General features: G+C 44.3%; 2 protein-coding genes across 6 annotated transcripts in view; one reads left to right on the forward strand and one right to left on the reverse strand.

Annotated features, from left to right (window-relative positions):
* bcl9 (BCL9 transcription coactivator) overlaps positions 1-7,448 on the forward strand; it is a 28,354-nt gene extending 20,906 nt beyond the window's left edge. For both annotated transcript variants that reach the window (XM_069153987.1, XM_069153986.1), the window contains exons 7-10: positions 357-453; positions 582-2,775; positions 4,589-4,861; positions 5,008-7,448. In XM_069153987.1, the coding sequence (XP_069010088.1) occupies positions 357-453; positions 582-2,775; positions 4,589-4,861; positions 5,008-6,047 (3,604 nt within the window). In that variant the 3' untranslated portion in view covers positions 6,048-7,448. The remainder of the gene's footprint in view (positions 1-356; positions 454-581; positions 2,776-4,588; positions 4,862-5,007) is intronic.
* Positions 7,449-8,424: 976 nt separating this feature from the next.
* Positions 8,425-14,348, reverse strand: acp6 (acid phosphatase 6, lysophosphatidic). Of its 4 annotated transcripts, none has more exons than XM_069153989.1 (12): positions 14,241-14,348; positions 13,995-14,070; positions 13,028-13,253; positions 12,770-12,898; positions 11,773-11,903; positions 11,549-11,628; positions 11,376-11,463; positions 11,054-11,186; positions 10,238-10,338; positions 10,017-10,109; positions 9,766-9,931; positions 8,425-9,681 (listed from the first exon to the last, which is right to left on the reverse strand). In XM_069153989.1, exons 3-12 carry the CDS (start codon positions 13,244-13,246, stop codon positions 9,547-9,549), a joined length of 1,275 nt encoding a protein of 424 aa, XP_069010090.1. In that variant the 5' UTR covers positions 13,247-13,253; positions 13,995-14,070; positions 14,241-14,348; the 3' UTR covers positions 8,425-9,546. The 4 variants fall into 4 exon arrangements, with proteins under 4 accessions (XP_069010090.1, XP_069010092.1, XP_069010093.1 ...); XM_069153991.1 differs by lacking the exon at positions 14,241-14,348 and adding an exon at positions 14,158-14,239; XM_069153992.1 differs by lacking the exon at positions 14,241-14,348 and having other exon boundaries at positions 13,028-13,248; positions 13,995-14,233.
* Between the last annotated feature and the right edge of the window lie 1,080 nt (positions 14,349-15,428).

A 15,428-nucleotide genomic window follows, 5' to 3' on the forward strand; every position in this document is an offset into this window, starting at 1 on the left:
GTCTTTGATGTTTGTTGCAGCTGTTTATGTGTATGGTTCTAAGAAACTTGCTTCCTTCCCTCTTCCTTTCACAAACTTTCTCGGTCATGTTGTGTATATCTGCACAAGCATGCGTGTTTCTCATTGTAAGCTTGGCTTAGATTGACACTGTTGGGAATTGGAGATCAAAAATGTGCATGCTTTGTGTGTGTGTGTGTGTGTGGGGGGCTTGCTTAGTCCGTTGACTTTGGCATTACCTTCATGGTCTTATCTAGTACTCATTCATCTGGCTCACCATCTCTCAAATACACACACACACACACATATACTATTGTGTCTGATGAGTGATATCTGACTGTCTGCCTTCTTGTCCTCAGGGCAGCTGATGCAGTTCTTACTGGCCATACAGAAAACATCATTGCCTTCCACATGAAAAACATCTCCAACAGCAAGGACAAAGCTCACCTCCTCTTGGTAAAGACACACACACTCATTTTATGGCACATATATGCTCACATACACCGACATATTGCAGAGAGCATGCACAACATCCTTTTGAGAGTGTGATGACTTAATCCTGTTTCTGCCCCTCTCTGTTAAAGAACAATGCAGCAAACGTCCTGCGAAATGACTCCAAGCCTCCCCAGCAACCTCCGCCCCATGCCCAGGATCAGAGCCACCAGCCTGGATCCAAGCCGTCCTTACCTGGCATGGCAGAGCCAGTCCCACCACAGCCTTCAAATCAAGGGAGCCAAACCGGTGTTCTTCCGCAGGAGGGGTCCTCCTCTGCAGGCATGGAATCCAAAAATATTCCTGGCAGTAGCCCTAGTAACACTACAGCCCAAGTCGACCAGGCCCCTGTCACCCAACCTGAGGCAGGCCTCAACCCTCCAACATCAGTTGAAGGAGGGCAGGGTGGAGGTTCTGGTGTAGCAGGTTTGACCCCCCAACAGCAGCAACAACAGCAGCAGCTGGCCCAGGAGCTGTTGAACATGGAGGCCAACACAGAGGGTCTGTCCCAAGAACAGTTGGAACATCGCCAGCGCTCCCTGCAGACTTTGAGAGATATTCAGCGCATGCTCTTCCCTGATGACCGTGATGCCCCACAAGCTGGGCCCCCACAGTCTCATGGTGGACCCCATGATGGAGGCCCTGATGGTGCACCCCGGAGGTCTGAGCAGGGCCCCCTACAGGCTATGATGGCACAGTCGCAGAGCCTCGGACCACCTGGTGGACCAGGAGGACCTCGTCCACAAGGTCCACCCTTTGGCCCACCCCATGGTCCCAGGGACATGCCCCCATTTCCACAAGATGAAATGGGTCCACACATGGGAGGCCCAGTTGGCTGTGGAGACGGAGATCAGATGACCCCAGAACAGGTGGCTTGGTTGAAGCTACAGCAGGAGTTTTATGAAGAGAAGAGGAAGAAACAAGAAATGCAACACCGACCACTTCCGCCTGACATGATGATGCATCCTCATGGTCCCCGTGGTATGATGCGAGGACCCCCACCTCCCTACCAGATGGGCCCAGGAGAGATGTGGGGAGGACCAGGTGGTCCACCAGAACCCTACCCGGAGCGCATGGGCATGGGTCCTGGCCCTGGCCCTGGCCCCAGGGGTATGCCCCCACATATGCAGAGGATGCCTGGCTTCTCCGGTATGATGAATCCTGAGATGGAGGGTCCCCCGAGGCCTGGAATGGGCTGGCCTGATGACATGCCTCCACGGATGGGAGAAGCACGAGGCTTTCCCGGAGGACCTGGGGGAATGTTTCCCGGTCCGGGGGCTCGAGGTGAGCGTTTCCCAAATCCTCAGTCAGTCCAAGAAGCAATGTTCCACCAAGGAATGGGTGGAGAGAAGGGCCTCCCTCCTGGGATGATGATGGACATGCAAAGGATGATGGGGCACCAAAGAGGTGGAATGGAACCTGGTAATGGAATGGGTATGTTTCCCAGAATGCCCGGTGATGGTCCCATGAGTCCATCCTCTAGGCTCCAAGGAATGGGGGGCAGGGAAATGGGGCCTGAGTTTGGCATGGGGCCTGGCCCTGGGCCAATACCTCATATGCACCCTTCCAAACTACGAGATCCTCCCATGAATATGAGTCCTGATGAGATCATGAGGATGAGAGGAAGTGGAGGACCTCCAATGGAGAACATAGGCCCACAAGGCAGGCCGATGCAGGGTCCCCCCTTCCCTGAGCAGTCACAGTCAGGAGACTTTCCTATGGGGCCTGGCAGGCCCTTCCCTGGGGGTCCTGTAGGAATGAGGGGTCCACATGTAGACCAAGCCTTTGGTCCAGAGCACAGATCTACACCAACAGGAGGTAATGGCCGTATTAATCATCTTCCGTCTGCTGGTGGTCCTGCACAAGGTCAGAGGGGCCGCAAGCCAGCGGATCTGAATGTCCAAGCAGGAGGGGGGAACTCTCCCAGTGTTAACCCACTTAAGTCCCCTCCTCTGAGGCAAGTGCAGTCCCCCATGATGGGCTCTCCATCGGGAAACCTTAAATCCCCTCAAACACCGTCCCAGCTGGCTGGAATGCTCTCTGGTCCCACAGGCCCCAATGCTCCTCCAGCTCCCTCAGCTTCTGCACCAATGAAGTCTCCCCACTCCATGATGGGATCAGCAGGTGCCTCTCCTGTTCATATGAGGTCTCCTTCTCTTCCTAACCCCTCTCCAGGATGGGCCTCCTCACCAAAACCACCCATGCAGAGTCCTGGAGTTCCCCCTCAGGGTGGAAAGCCTCCCCTCAGTATCACCTCACCAAACATGATGGGAGGCATGGACCAAGGTATGTATTTCTACAATTTCCTGTGTTCATCACACCTCTGCCTTTACCTTATCTTTCAATATCTAATTCCTTGTCTTTTTTTTTAAAACTAGTATGTCATTTCTTCTTTTCATATTAAACTAGGAATTCAAAATGGGAAACGAAAAAACAACTTGTGTTATTTTGCTATTCATTCATGAAACCAGCCCCAAAAAACAAATAAGGCTTTGTTTTTTGTTCTTTCAGTGTTATGCTCAAGTCAAAAATATCAAATGAAAAAACGGGTCATGGACCAAAATTGCATTCGATCATTTATCGGTTTGATTTGTGTGACCAGGAAGTTCCAGACTTCTTCATGTGTTGCACTTGATAACTTTGCAGCTAATACTCGAGGCCGATGGCACTACCTGATTTAATGCAATTAATATGAGCTTCAACATCAATACAAGTGTTTCTTTTTTTCAGCAAAGTGTTTTGGAAAATGTCACATTAAAAGTCTGCACTTGTGCCAAAAGATATTAACTTTAGCACCAAGAAGTATAGTATTGCCATTGATACAGTGTGTTAGACTGTGGGCAGCAACACGAGCACCGTTTTATATTTGTTTAAATGTACAAGTTCAGCAGTGTTCCCGTCCCAGGACTCGCTGTGTGCTACAAATTGAGCCTAGTTTTTTTAGCCCATATGTTTACATATCTCTGTCGTAATGATGAGATCCTCATGCACACTTTCATTCCTACTCCTGATTATGAGACAGTTTTCACATAATTACGAGGTAAGTACATCAGACTATTGGGGCAGGAACAGGAACACCTAAAGCGCTTGCCTGAAAATCCAATAGTTTTTAGGATTTCTTCATTATTAAAGTGGTCAGTGCATCCAATGACTTCATTTTACAAAATGTAAATATAAAACTGTTCTCAAGTTGCCGCTTTTAGTCTTAACTTATTGCCTCCATGGCAATGTTATACTTCTTATTTTATGTACAAGTTTACATCTGTTCAGACAGGTTAACACTTTTAATGTTACTTTTTCCAAAATACTTTATTGAAAAACAAACCCATACATTTTCAAGCTCATGCTCATTACATTAAATCAGGTAGCCCCATGTCTCCAGTGTATTAGCTGCAATGTTATCACATGACTTCTTTGTGCAACACACAAAGAAGTCAGTGACTCCCTGATCACACAAATTAGACAGATTAAAGATCAAAACCAAATTTGGCCCGTGGCTAGTTTTTTCATTTCCTGTTTTTGACTTGAGCATAAAAAAAAATAAAAAAAATGAACCAACAAAAACCTTACATCTTTCTTTTTCTTTTTTTTTATGGTTTCATAAATGAATTTTGAAATCAAAAATACTTTTTTTCATTTTACAGTTTCAGATTCCCAATTGAATATTTTCAGATTCACTATTTTTTTCAGTTTGTTGATGATACGGGATTTCTTTTAATGGTTTGCTGTGGAATTTTCTTTGAGATGCTTTTTCAGCTACTGGTCTCCGTGATTGTTTACGTCACATGTCAAACATTTGACTCTGACTAACTGTTAACAGAATTAGTCTACAAAACTGAAATATAATTTATGTGATATGGTGGCTATTATGAGGTGCATTACTCACTCAAATTGACACATCTGTATGAGGGTGGGGTTGGGTAGCTTATGGTCCAGTGGCTCCCTCTTGTGGTCACATAATTAAGGAGCCACATATTAAGCCTCCACATATATTGTAAGGGAGTATCATATTGCTGTTATCACTTATACAATAATCCAGAGAATGAACACTTTCCACTGCTACGTTTTATCATGTCTTTGTCTTCATGTCGTCCTCTAGGTGGTAACGGTCCTCCTTCAGCCCCTCCTTCATCTGGGGCTCCATCTGGCTCCATGTCCCTCCCAGGCAACGTCCCGTCTGGCAGTCCGTACACCATCCCTCCTGAACCAACACTATCCCAGAACCCTCTTTCCATCATGATGTCACGCATGTCCAAGTTTGCAATGCCCAGCTCCACCCCACTTTACCATGATGCCATTAAGACTGTTGCCAGCTCTGATGATGACTCGCCTCCGGCTCGCTCCCCTAACTTGCCTTCAGTCAACAATAACGGTAAGACATCTAAAATACCTTCTGTTTGTTGTCTAATTTGTAGTTTCACTTCTTCTGACCTTAGGCTATACTTACACTGTTCTTCCTTTTGCTCTGCTTTCCAACTGCTTGTACTGGATGTATAATCACTTCTTTTTGGCTTACAGGTATGGCAATGAATCACCAAGGTAATCCACGTATGATGGGACCTGGAAACGCTGGACCCATGCCTGCCCTCAGCCCTCTGGGTATGAATCCAATGGGATCCCAGCCTCTTTCCCATGGTATGCCCCCACAGATGCCCTCTCCCAATGCCCCTAATATGGGCCCAGGCATGATGCCTCATGGCATGATGATACCACCAAATCCCCAAGACCCTGGTATGGCGAACCCTCAAATGATGCCCCAGGGACGCATGGGTTACCCTCACCGAAGCCAGGGATACCCGCTCACCCAGTCACCCTCCCAGCAAGGACCTTTCTCCCCGCACAATGGTCCTGTCCCCCAAGGTTTCCCTGGCCATCCCATGGGATTCCAGGGAGAGGGAGGACCTATGGGAGGACGGATGGGAAACATGCCTCACGGGCCAGGGGGTGATGGGGGTATGTGCAAGCCCAACACCCCCGGTGGGCCTGAGTTCAACAACATGCAAGGTGGATTCAGTGATGCAGACCTTCATGAGGTGATGCGGCCAGGAGCTTCTGGCATTCCTGAGTTTGACCTGTCCAGGATAATCCCGTCGGAGAAGCCCAGCCAGACTCTGTCTTACTTCCCCCGAGGTGGAGGAGACAACCCAGGGGTCAAACCACCACACCCCTCTGGCTTTCCCATGCAGGGCATGATGGGCGATGGTCCACCGAGGATGGGGATGCCCATGCAGGGGATGGGGGGGATGTCAGGGGGGCCTGGTGGGGGAATGGGCCCCCAAGACATGCCAATGGGCAACCCTGGCCACAATTCGATGCGGCCACCGGGATTCATGGGCCAAGGCATGATGGGCCCCCAGCACCGGATGATGTCCCCCGGGGGTCCAGGAGGGATGATGCAGGGGAGACAAATGGCACACCCAGGCCCTGGCGGCTCACCTAACATGATGATGTCACTGCAGGGCATGGGGGGCCCCCCACAGCAGACAATGATGATGGGGGGTCAGATGAGGCCACGTGACATGGACATGGGGTTCAGTCCGGGCCCTGGAATGTTCTAATCCAACAGAAACCTTGTATCTAGGATGTTCTCGGACAATACGTGAGGATGGAGTAAAGATCACGGCGTGTGGAGAGCATTCGGAGAGCTGACGGACTCAAATAAAGGAGTTTAATATGAGAAAGGGTGTGCCCAGAAAATGAACAGAATGGAGCTAACCAGTCACCCAGTAATGTCCTGTGGGAACTGTTCCAATGGAGACTCAGACAGGCCCAGATTGGAGTACTTTTGCCACAAGAACATTGAATTTTGACTCATGAACTTCAGAATGTATGGGATTGTTGTGCATCAATTTCGCAAAAACTGTTCGTGTTTTTTGATTATCTGACTATAAAGATGACTTCGACATCAAAGAGGAATCAACCTAACTAAAAGTCAGCGTGGAGATGCTACAGTATATGTCTACTTTTTTCAAATTTAAAAAACAAATTTGTCGCGAACGTGGTATGGAACAAGAGAAAGGAAGAAGAAGAATTTGTGCTTTGTGAAGACTTTAGTGGAAATCCATCTTGTCTCTCGCTCCATTGTTTTGACTGTTTCTGTACAGTATATACGTGAGCGTGAGTGTGCGTGCTTGACAGATTGTATGTTTGTGTGGTATGTATGTATGTGTCTGTATGTATAGGCATTCTATCAGTGACCTCTCAACTCCTCTTACCCAACTTTCATTGGGGGAGGAATGCCCCCTAAAAATACTGTACTGTTTACCATTGGTGGGCTATTCAAATTTTAGTCTATTTTAATTTCCTTTGTAACTCCAGTGTATAACAAACCAAACTATGACCTCATTAAGATAATAGTATTATTAAAAAAAGCACAAACATGGACCATCTGCAGAAAGCGTCTTCTTTCTCTGTTTTTACCATTGAGAGCAACACAGTAAGTGTGAGGATCCTGGCAGCTTTGCAGCACCACAATAATCTCCAGTCCATTTCAAGTTGTGGATGACATTCGACTTTGTGCTCCAAAACTTTCAGGACTCAACTTTTCGCCAGCGTGAAAAATATTGCTAATACCCAGATGTGCTAGTGTGTTCTTCTTGTTCCTGTTGTGTTCCTGTTTTGTTTTGACTCTCTTGTTGACTCTGGGTAATAATCATTCCCACAGCAATAATCCCCCGATGGTCAGCAGAATGGGACAGGAGTGGCCGAATGTGCCACAGCAGGTATGCCAGGTATTATAGAACTAGAGCTAGGTAGATCTGGTAAAATTTAGTAAGGCAGGTGTGGTGTCCGGAGTGAGACACAGAAATGTAAACACGTACTGCTTACCATCCAGTTGACTTCCTCTCTTTTCTCTATTGTATAAGCTTGTCATGTGTTTCTCCATTGGCTTTGGTGCAGAATAGCCTACCAGGGCTGTGGTGATGGACTACAAATAAAAGATATTGTTTTGGTATATACATGTTGTCTATGCAGTGTGTGTGTGTGCGCGTGCATGTGTACAAGTAAGTCTCGACTATTCACATCGAGTCAGTTCTGTGGACCAGGTGGTGTCATTGTCATTGTACACGTCAAACCGGCTTCTCAACATTCAGAACAAGGAGAGCAGCTCATTGATAGGTTGACATTTTATCAGGAGGCACCGAGTGAGAACTATTTTCAAAAGGACACCACCCTTCCCAAATACTCTCGACAAAAATATCAATACACTTTTCGCTACCATTTTTCATGAGGTAATGTTAAAAATCTAAGACTTCTTTCACACAAACAAAAAGGTTTATATCTCTCGAATGTATTCAAAAGATTTGCTCAAATCTGTGTTTGTGAGCAGTTCATCGTTACCAAGATAGTCCATCCACCTGGCAGATGTGATCCATCAAGATGACTAAACAGCAGGATGATTACAAAAATGTGCCTCTTGACAGGTTACAATTAAAGGCCACTTGAAAATGTGCAGTTTTATTTTGAAAGCAAAAATCACCAGTGACAGTCCATCACCTCTGATCATTTGGTGTTCAGAATAAAACTGCACATTTAAGAGTGGCCTTTAATTGCGACAAGTCCAAGGCACACCTGTGCAATTACCCCCCTTGTTTAATCAGCATCTTTATGTGCCACACCTGTCAGGTGGGTAGATCGTCTTGGCAAAGATTTAGGGCTCATTAGCTCGGATTTGAACAAATTTGAGAGAGAAATAAACATTTGTGTGCACAACAGAAGTCGAATACTTTTTACTTTAACTAAAAAAAAAAAAATGGAAGCAAAAACAAAAGTGTTTCTATTTTTGCTGAGTGAAGATATGAGCCATGTCCGTGTGTTCGATTGGCTCTAAACTCGTTGTGCTTTTCAAATTGGCGTTTTGAAGTTTCACTTGGCCGGTGGAAACACGGCGGAGCCCCTAATGTGACGTGACCCAAAAGAAAACAAGACTGAACACTTGATTAAAATCTGTGTTTATGTCTCACCAATCCAAACCAAATCATTACATGTGAAGCAACAGGTCAGGGGAAACTCCCACTGATGAGGTACAAGGTGTGTTATTTTAACACAGTAACACTCAGGTCTAGAAGATGAGTATTTATTAATGCATACATTAAGCTATGGTCTGATGGTGACAACAAATCCTGATGAGAAAGGCAACCTAATGTTTCACTCATTAAACACAGTGCAGCACAATTACTCTTCTATGAGGACAATCACGTACTAATACACAATTTACTTTGAGTACACTTTGATGAATAAATATTTGATACAGTACATGAAATTCTTAATATCACCCTGAAGATTGAAATGGTTGAATGAGCAATATTTGGTTGTGAGCTCAACCAAATTGACGGAAGAATTGCATCAACAATCAGATAAGCATTGAGGCCACATTGTCCGCCCTTTACGACGTTGATATTTCGGTGTGAGAACTGGGGCACGATGCCTGCGTTGCACTGAACTAATAGTGCTTTTCAAAACACAACCGGCACTAAATTGATCTGTGTGTGTTATCTGTGTAAGCCAAGCCTGATTTAGTGTCTTGCTCCGTAACGTATGACATGTTTTTGTATCAGTCCGCAGGTGAAAATTCCCTCACAAATGCACAATTTATTCCCGTTTAAGTGCTCAGCAAAGTAGTGTCTAGCTGCTGTAGGAAATTACTGTGTTGATGAGATATTAAATAACTTCAGCTTTAATCAATAAGCCAAACGGAATGAGTGTGTGAAAATACACACTTATGCATCTGGTATCAGGCATACACAATACAGCAGAATCATTCTGCACTTAACACTTGTCACTGTACCTTTACCAAGCTACCTAGAAGACGTGGTTGCTATGGTTACAAGATGAGGAATCATGAAATTAGCTGATGTAAACTGAAAGCTGGACAGAAGTGGCTAAACTCCATTGTAGTCCACCAGTGAGGCATAATGAGTGACGGTGGCCGGATGGAGAGACGTGAGGATGTTTCAAAAAAGAAAAACAAAAAAGAAAAAAAAGCATGATGTGTGCTTACTGTCGGAGTCTGATGTCATGAGGAGCACTTTGTTCATATGAAGGTCTGTGGAAGGTTCACGGTTGGGTCAAACCTTCTGTTTTGTTACATAGCGACTTATAGAGTTCAGAGGTCAGCGAGTATGTTGAGAGGACCTGTTTGAACTCCTTCAGAGGGCAGTAGACTCCACTGCAACCTGGTATGAGTTGATCCTACAGGAAGAAATGCAATTTATTAACTTTTTACAATTTAAATCCAGCTTATTTACTAAACGTAGACACTTTCTCACACCCTACCTCGCCCATGTATGACACCTTAACGAAGGCCTCATTGGTCTGACGGTTCTGATGCAGCTCCAGAGTGACATCAGCGGCATACGGAGGCCATTTCATGTCAAAAATCCCCAGAGCCATCAGACAGGGAATCAGAGTGGTGTCGTGTGCGGAGTACAGAAACAACTTCCTGTTTTGAGAGAAGTGGGGCTGTTTAACGACTGAACAGTCAGGTTTGTGTATGAAATGGGTGTTCCCACACTGAGGTGTCCAACCTGTTTGGCTCTGATGAGGTTCCCTGTAGTTTCTCCTCGATGTTGTCTAACAATATGTGCAGCAGGGGGCCGATACACAGCTGCAAGTTCTCCCTGCAAAAGAATTAAAGCCGTTCTGTTAAACTCCATACAAAAAGAAGTGTTTGGAGCGTCTCCTTTTGGACACTGATCTGATTCCAGCCTTTTCAAAAGCCTGTTCTGGTGCCTTTATTTAATTTAACCTGTTCTTGGGTTCGTAGACATGGTAGATCATGTCCACAGCTCTCTGGTCCACTTTATTCCTCCAGGTGTCCAGCGCTGGTGGGCAGGGCAGGCCGTGTGTCTGTTCACACCAAGAAACGCGTCACAAATTGGAAAGAAACACGACTCAATTTTCTGCTCAATTTTCCACAACTGCCATCGTTACATGATGAGATATTTGTCATTTTCCCTTCATCCTATTTTCATTTTTAAATCGGGTAAGCACACAGCTTATAGTAAAGGGGGTACCAGTATGAAACTCTTCAAACCATTTAAAATCTTCCAGTAACTTTATTTTCTGTTTGGTTGGAGGAACCCAAACATACTCAGCAAGATAGGCAGAGTTTCAGTATTTGTCTTTGAGTAGTGAAAAAAACAACATGAAGGCTGGTTTAATAAAGATCTTGTTGTGTGCGCACATTCATGCTGAAAACATTTCCCTCTAAAGTCTGATATCACCCCATTCATTAAACATGGCTTTCATTTTGTAGTCAAGCAATGAATCCATTTCCGACTGGTTTGACATCTAGTTCAAAATATCTTCAAATTTTGGCAAATGAATATATACTGTCAATCTTTAAACTCATGTCCCGCTGGATCTCTCAAGTCTTAAATGGTTAAAATCTCTACAATCTTGATGAAATGTGTAACAGAGTTTCATCTTAGCAGCTTCAGAAGTTGCAGCCTTGCATGAGGCAGTCGTAAAAAAAAACCCAAATAAAAATAAATCTGTATTCTGATAGCATGTGGTGAGACCCCGACAAAAAGTCACATGAATGACGACGCGCCAGTGTCACCTCTCTGGCAACTATGTCATCCCTAATGAGGATGAAGTCGACGTGCTGGTGAGCAGCGATCCCCAGTGCGCTCTGGATGCTCTGCAGGTCGGCCGCAATTTCTGGCAGAGTGGACGACTCTGCCCAGCGGTGGCTGCAAAGAACACACACAGCGTCAGCCGCGAGACACAGATACACCATGACAACCTGTCATGGGCATCTCAACTCTGCTTAGAATTTTGCGCAGCACATTATTCAGGATTCCAGTTTTCGGTAGCGAGTGCATAGGATGGTCTCGGCTTGATGTGACTCGGCGCCTGGTGTGAAAATAATCTCTACGTACCTGCCAAGGATTTTGAGCAGCTGGCATCCGTGATAGTTCGGATACAGAATTTCAGATTCTGCCTCCGTTGTTAATATGGGCACAATTTCTACAAGTGGGGGAGAAAATTGTAAAAACAGATGAGATGAAAAATAGGATAAATGACATGATGCACATATGGGCTTCTACTCTACCTTTTTGTTTTTGCTGGAACAGCCCTGCAACCAGGCACTTGGCAGATTCAATGGTCCTCACAATGTTAGTGGAGCGCACGCTGAAAATGGAAAAAAAATAGGTCATGGAAGGCAGCCAGCTTTAAAATAGTAAAACATTTAGGCTGCGCTGCACTTATAAAAACCCAATCTATCAAAAGTGTAGCAAGGTGTTTGTGCTTATCGTCATGATGTGCAGCACTTACTAGACCTCAGCGGGGCTGAAGGAGGAATTAAGGAAGGGCCTCTCCTCAATGTAGCTCCTCCTTAGCCTCCTGCCCAGCTCATACAGCTGCTGCATGCCCACTGTGGTCAGCTGACCCGGGAACGTGCCGCCCTGCCAAGTGCAACAAACAGGATCAAGTTATGCTTACAGATGTGGCCCGAAGAACCCGCACATGCGATCGCAAGCGGGAGTCTTTGGTACAAACACGGCCAGAATCCATATTGTAGGATTTTGTTTTCTGAGCTAAATCCGGTGCAGCTAAACCTCTTTTGTAAAGTAGCTAAGTCAGCACGGGAAAGTAACATTTCCACAGACACGCTGGCCGGCAAATGGGACAAAACAACTCGGCAGCATTACTGTAAGGAGGTGAATGACTGAATCCAGTTCAGGAATATCTGCAATGACTCCTTTCAGCCACTAGGGGGATAAATTCGAAGTGGATGGATGGGTTAATATGAGAGTTAAGTATTTTCTGAATCCACAGGGTGCTTCATATCCACAGTCTATAAAAAGCACAGTCACACACCTTCATTGCACACAGGCGCATTTACAACGTATAAAACTTAACTTATAAACTTGTCATAGCAGGAAACGCAAAACAATATGATGACTCTATTGCATTACTGCCTTGGGAGGAGTCAAAGTCGGCACAGGCACACCTAAAGTGGAGTGACATCATCATGTTAGTAATCATTACATTTGTGCTTAAATGTCTGCCATAAAATAGGACCACAGTCTATATTTGTACATTAGTTAGATCGATTCAAAGAGGTTATGTTTCATTTTAAAATGTCTCTTTTGCAAGACAATCAATTAAGACGATTCCCATTTGTATTTGTTTACACGTATTTATTTATTGTGTTCCCGCAAAGCGCCCTATCGGGAACCAGCTGCACAAGTTGGTACAAGTACCTAAATAAGTTCCTTCCGCTCTAGTCTCGTCCGATTCATCATCACGACAGAGCACACCTACTCACGGTCAGTATGTCTTTCCGATAGCTGTCTTCTACAGGAGCCGGGGGCCTGGGACCGCCGTCCAGATCTGTCACCACGTAGCGGATGTCCGTGTGCGGTGGCGGCTCCAGCAGCGTCGGCACCCACTGAACCTGCGCGGATACGAAAGTGTACAAAGAATTGCACAGATGTTATTCCCAGAGATAGCGTGAGATCCCTTCTTCTGCAGACACGGGCACTAAATGAGTTAATGAAACACAAACAGAGAGGTTTTTTTTTACCTCCATCACATCAGGTATTGACTTCAGCGGCGTTCGAGCACCATGCCGGAACAAAACCTGGACTAGTTTGAGTTCGTACGGAGATCGGGGGGTTGCGTCAGCGGGGACACAACTGGAGGCGAATTGGTCCGATTTAGGCTTCTGCTGCGACCACAGCATTGAACCAAAAGCCACAGACACTGAACCCAACACACCCGCTGTGCCCCAAAGACTCCTCATGGCTGCGCTGCAAACAAAACACACAAAGAGTGAATTCACTGCACAGGCATCAAGCTCAACTTCAAGAGGAAGATAAAGGACTCGAAAACGTATCAGAGCGACGGCAACATTACGAAATTAGAGGAAGCCTTACACAACATTGTTGTTGCAGCTCAGGTTTCCTCATGGTGCATTTGACCGCCAGTTATTCTAAGAATGTATTTTCTCTGAAAATTATTAATTGCATGTTCAATGACATGCAAGGGAATACTAAAATATTCTTAAAAACACTTCAAATAATGATTAAAAAAAAAGACTACAAACATCAGCAGAAGATACACATTTGTAAAAATATACAAAAATAAATAAATGAATGATAAGTTGTTAAGATTGCTGCTGATAACATTTTCTATTGAAACACAAACAATACTTTGTCAACTAATCCTTTGAGCTGGGGCTGCAACTATGAATACAATCTTTATTTTTTTAACCAAATATCTCGATATCGAGACAATATTATAGGGATTACTATGGATGGCTTCACAGGATATTTACACCATAATAATTGAATTAAATAATCATCAGTAATGTGGATTATGACTAAATGAGTACAAGCAGAGCAGCTTGGTAAACTCCCCAAATTACAAACAAAAACTAAGACAGTTTACAGTCTCACAGCTTTCTTGCACAGCACAAGATGCAACCACTGATTATTTCAATTATCGATAGCAGATGATATTTTTCTCACATTTATGTTTTACATACCAACCTGCGTTTTTAATAGATCAAATTTAACTTCCTGCCGAGTCCAGTGACGTCAGGGACGATGATGATGGTGAAGTGATCTGTGAGTTAAAACAAAGCGGAGTTAATACAACGCAGCGTGGTCACCAAAAAAAAACAAAAAACATCCTGCAAACTTGCGGCAATACCGGACACAAACACGAAGTGACCGATTCTGCAGCTTAAACTGCAAGCCACGAGAGACGCTACCAACACATATGAAACTACTTACGTTATTATTATTATTTTTTTTAATTTTTTTTTTTTTTTTTTTTTTTTTTTTTTTTGTTAACCGGGAGATAAAACACAATGCTGCCCTCGAGAGGAGATAGCACAGTGTTCAGCAGCTACATGAAAAGTACAGTTGGCACTCGACAGCTTTTTAGCAACCGGGTCAAGACCGAAAGGCACGCTGGGAAATGTAGTCGTTTTCCAGTAGAAACACGATGATAGCGACGCGAGTAAAACAACATTTCCCAGCATTCTTATCAACGTAGTCCTTGTTGTTGTCTTTTATTTTAGGATCCACAGCGGATCTGGTGCTGCCCTCTACAGGACAAAGGTGGATCTGCAACTCACAACAGACCCGCCCCAGTAAAACTCAACAATGAGTTTTCAGAATTGATGTTATTTTGATAACCAAGTTAATCGTTTGCCCTGTAAAACTAACACATATTTGTGGGCTCCAGATCCTTAAATGTGAAGATTTTTATATTTTAATTTGATTCTTAATAACACCAGAGGAGGAAGGATAAAACACAAAACTTCAGTTGAATTTTCTTGAGTCCAACTTATGCTTATTGTACTTCAGAGGGATATATTGTATTTTACTCCACTGTATCCCTTTAAAAATTACGTTTTAAATTTACCTCCAAAAGACAAATTTGTGTCTCAAACATCTCTTTATAAAGGGTTTAAAAATAGCATCTCCTTGACCTATGATAACGTCACTGCATTTTATTGTACTGATAATTGCTCTGCGCATTGACAATAAATTAGCATTTAATGTAACTGAATTAGAATTCTGCTGACCTGGTAATGCATTACCAATACTAATCTACCAAGTGTTTCTACGACGTTAGTAGGTTTTGCTTCTTTTACTCAAGCGAAGGATATCAATTCTTCTTGTTGGCTGCCAACTCCTCATTTCTATTTGCTAATCTGAGGGTGTCGATCAGGCAAAAATAAATCTCAAACAGGTTTATGCAGTGTCTCTCAAAACAAGAGAGCCTTACAGACTTAACACGCAAATCCGGGAAGCCGCTCCCATCTTGAAATCCCATCTTTGTTACATTTTTAAATAAATAAGGAGGGTCGACTACCACAAGGGCCGACAGAGCATAAAATATTCACCCACGAGTATTTTTTAAAGAAAGGAAAACATTTTATTGAACGGCAAAATGTCAACATTATCGTGACT

Source organism: Embiotoca jacksoni, unplaced genomic scaffold, assembly GCF_022577435.1.
Source record: "Embiotoca jacksoni isolate LCO1_2020_lvr unplaced genomic scaffold, fEmbJac1.0.p SCAF_2, whole genome shotgun sequence".
Taxonomy (NCBI): Eukaryota; Metazoa; Chordata; class Actinopteri; family Embiotocidae; genus Embiotoca; species Embiotoca jacksoni.

What these genes read in the sequence shown, in the direction of transcription:
- acp6 (XM_069153989.1), bottom strand. Translation starts at nt 13,246, where the DNA reads ATGAGGAGTCTTTGGGGCACAGCGGGTGTGTTGGGTTCAGTGTCTGTG. An exon ending in CTGCTCAAAATCCTTGGCAG is followed by an intron (nt 11,187 to 11,375) that starts GTACGTAGAGAT and finishes TGTTCTTTGCAG; the next exon opens with CCACCGCTGGGCAGAGTCGT. An exon ending in GTCTACGAACCCAAGAACAG is followed by an intron (nt 10,110 to 10,237) that starts GTTAAATTAAAT and finishes ATTCTTTTGCAG; the next exon opens with GGAGAACTTGCAGCTGTGTA.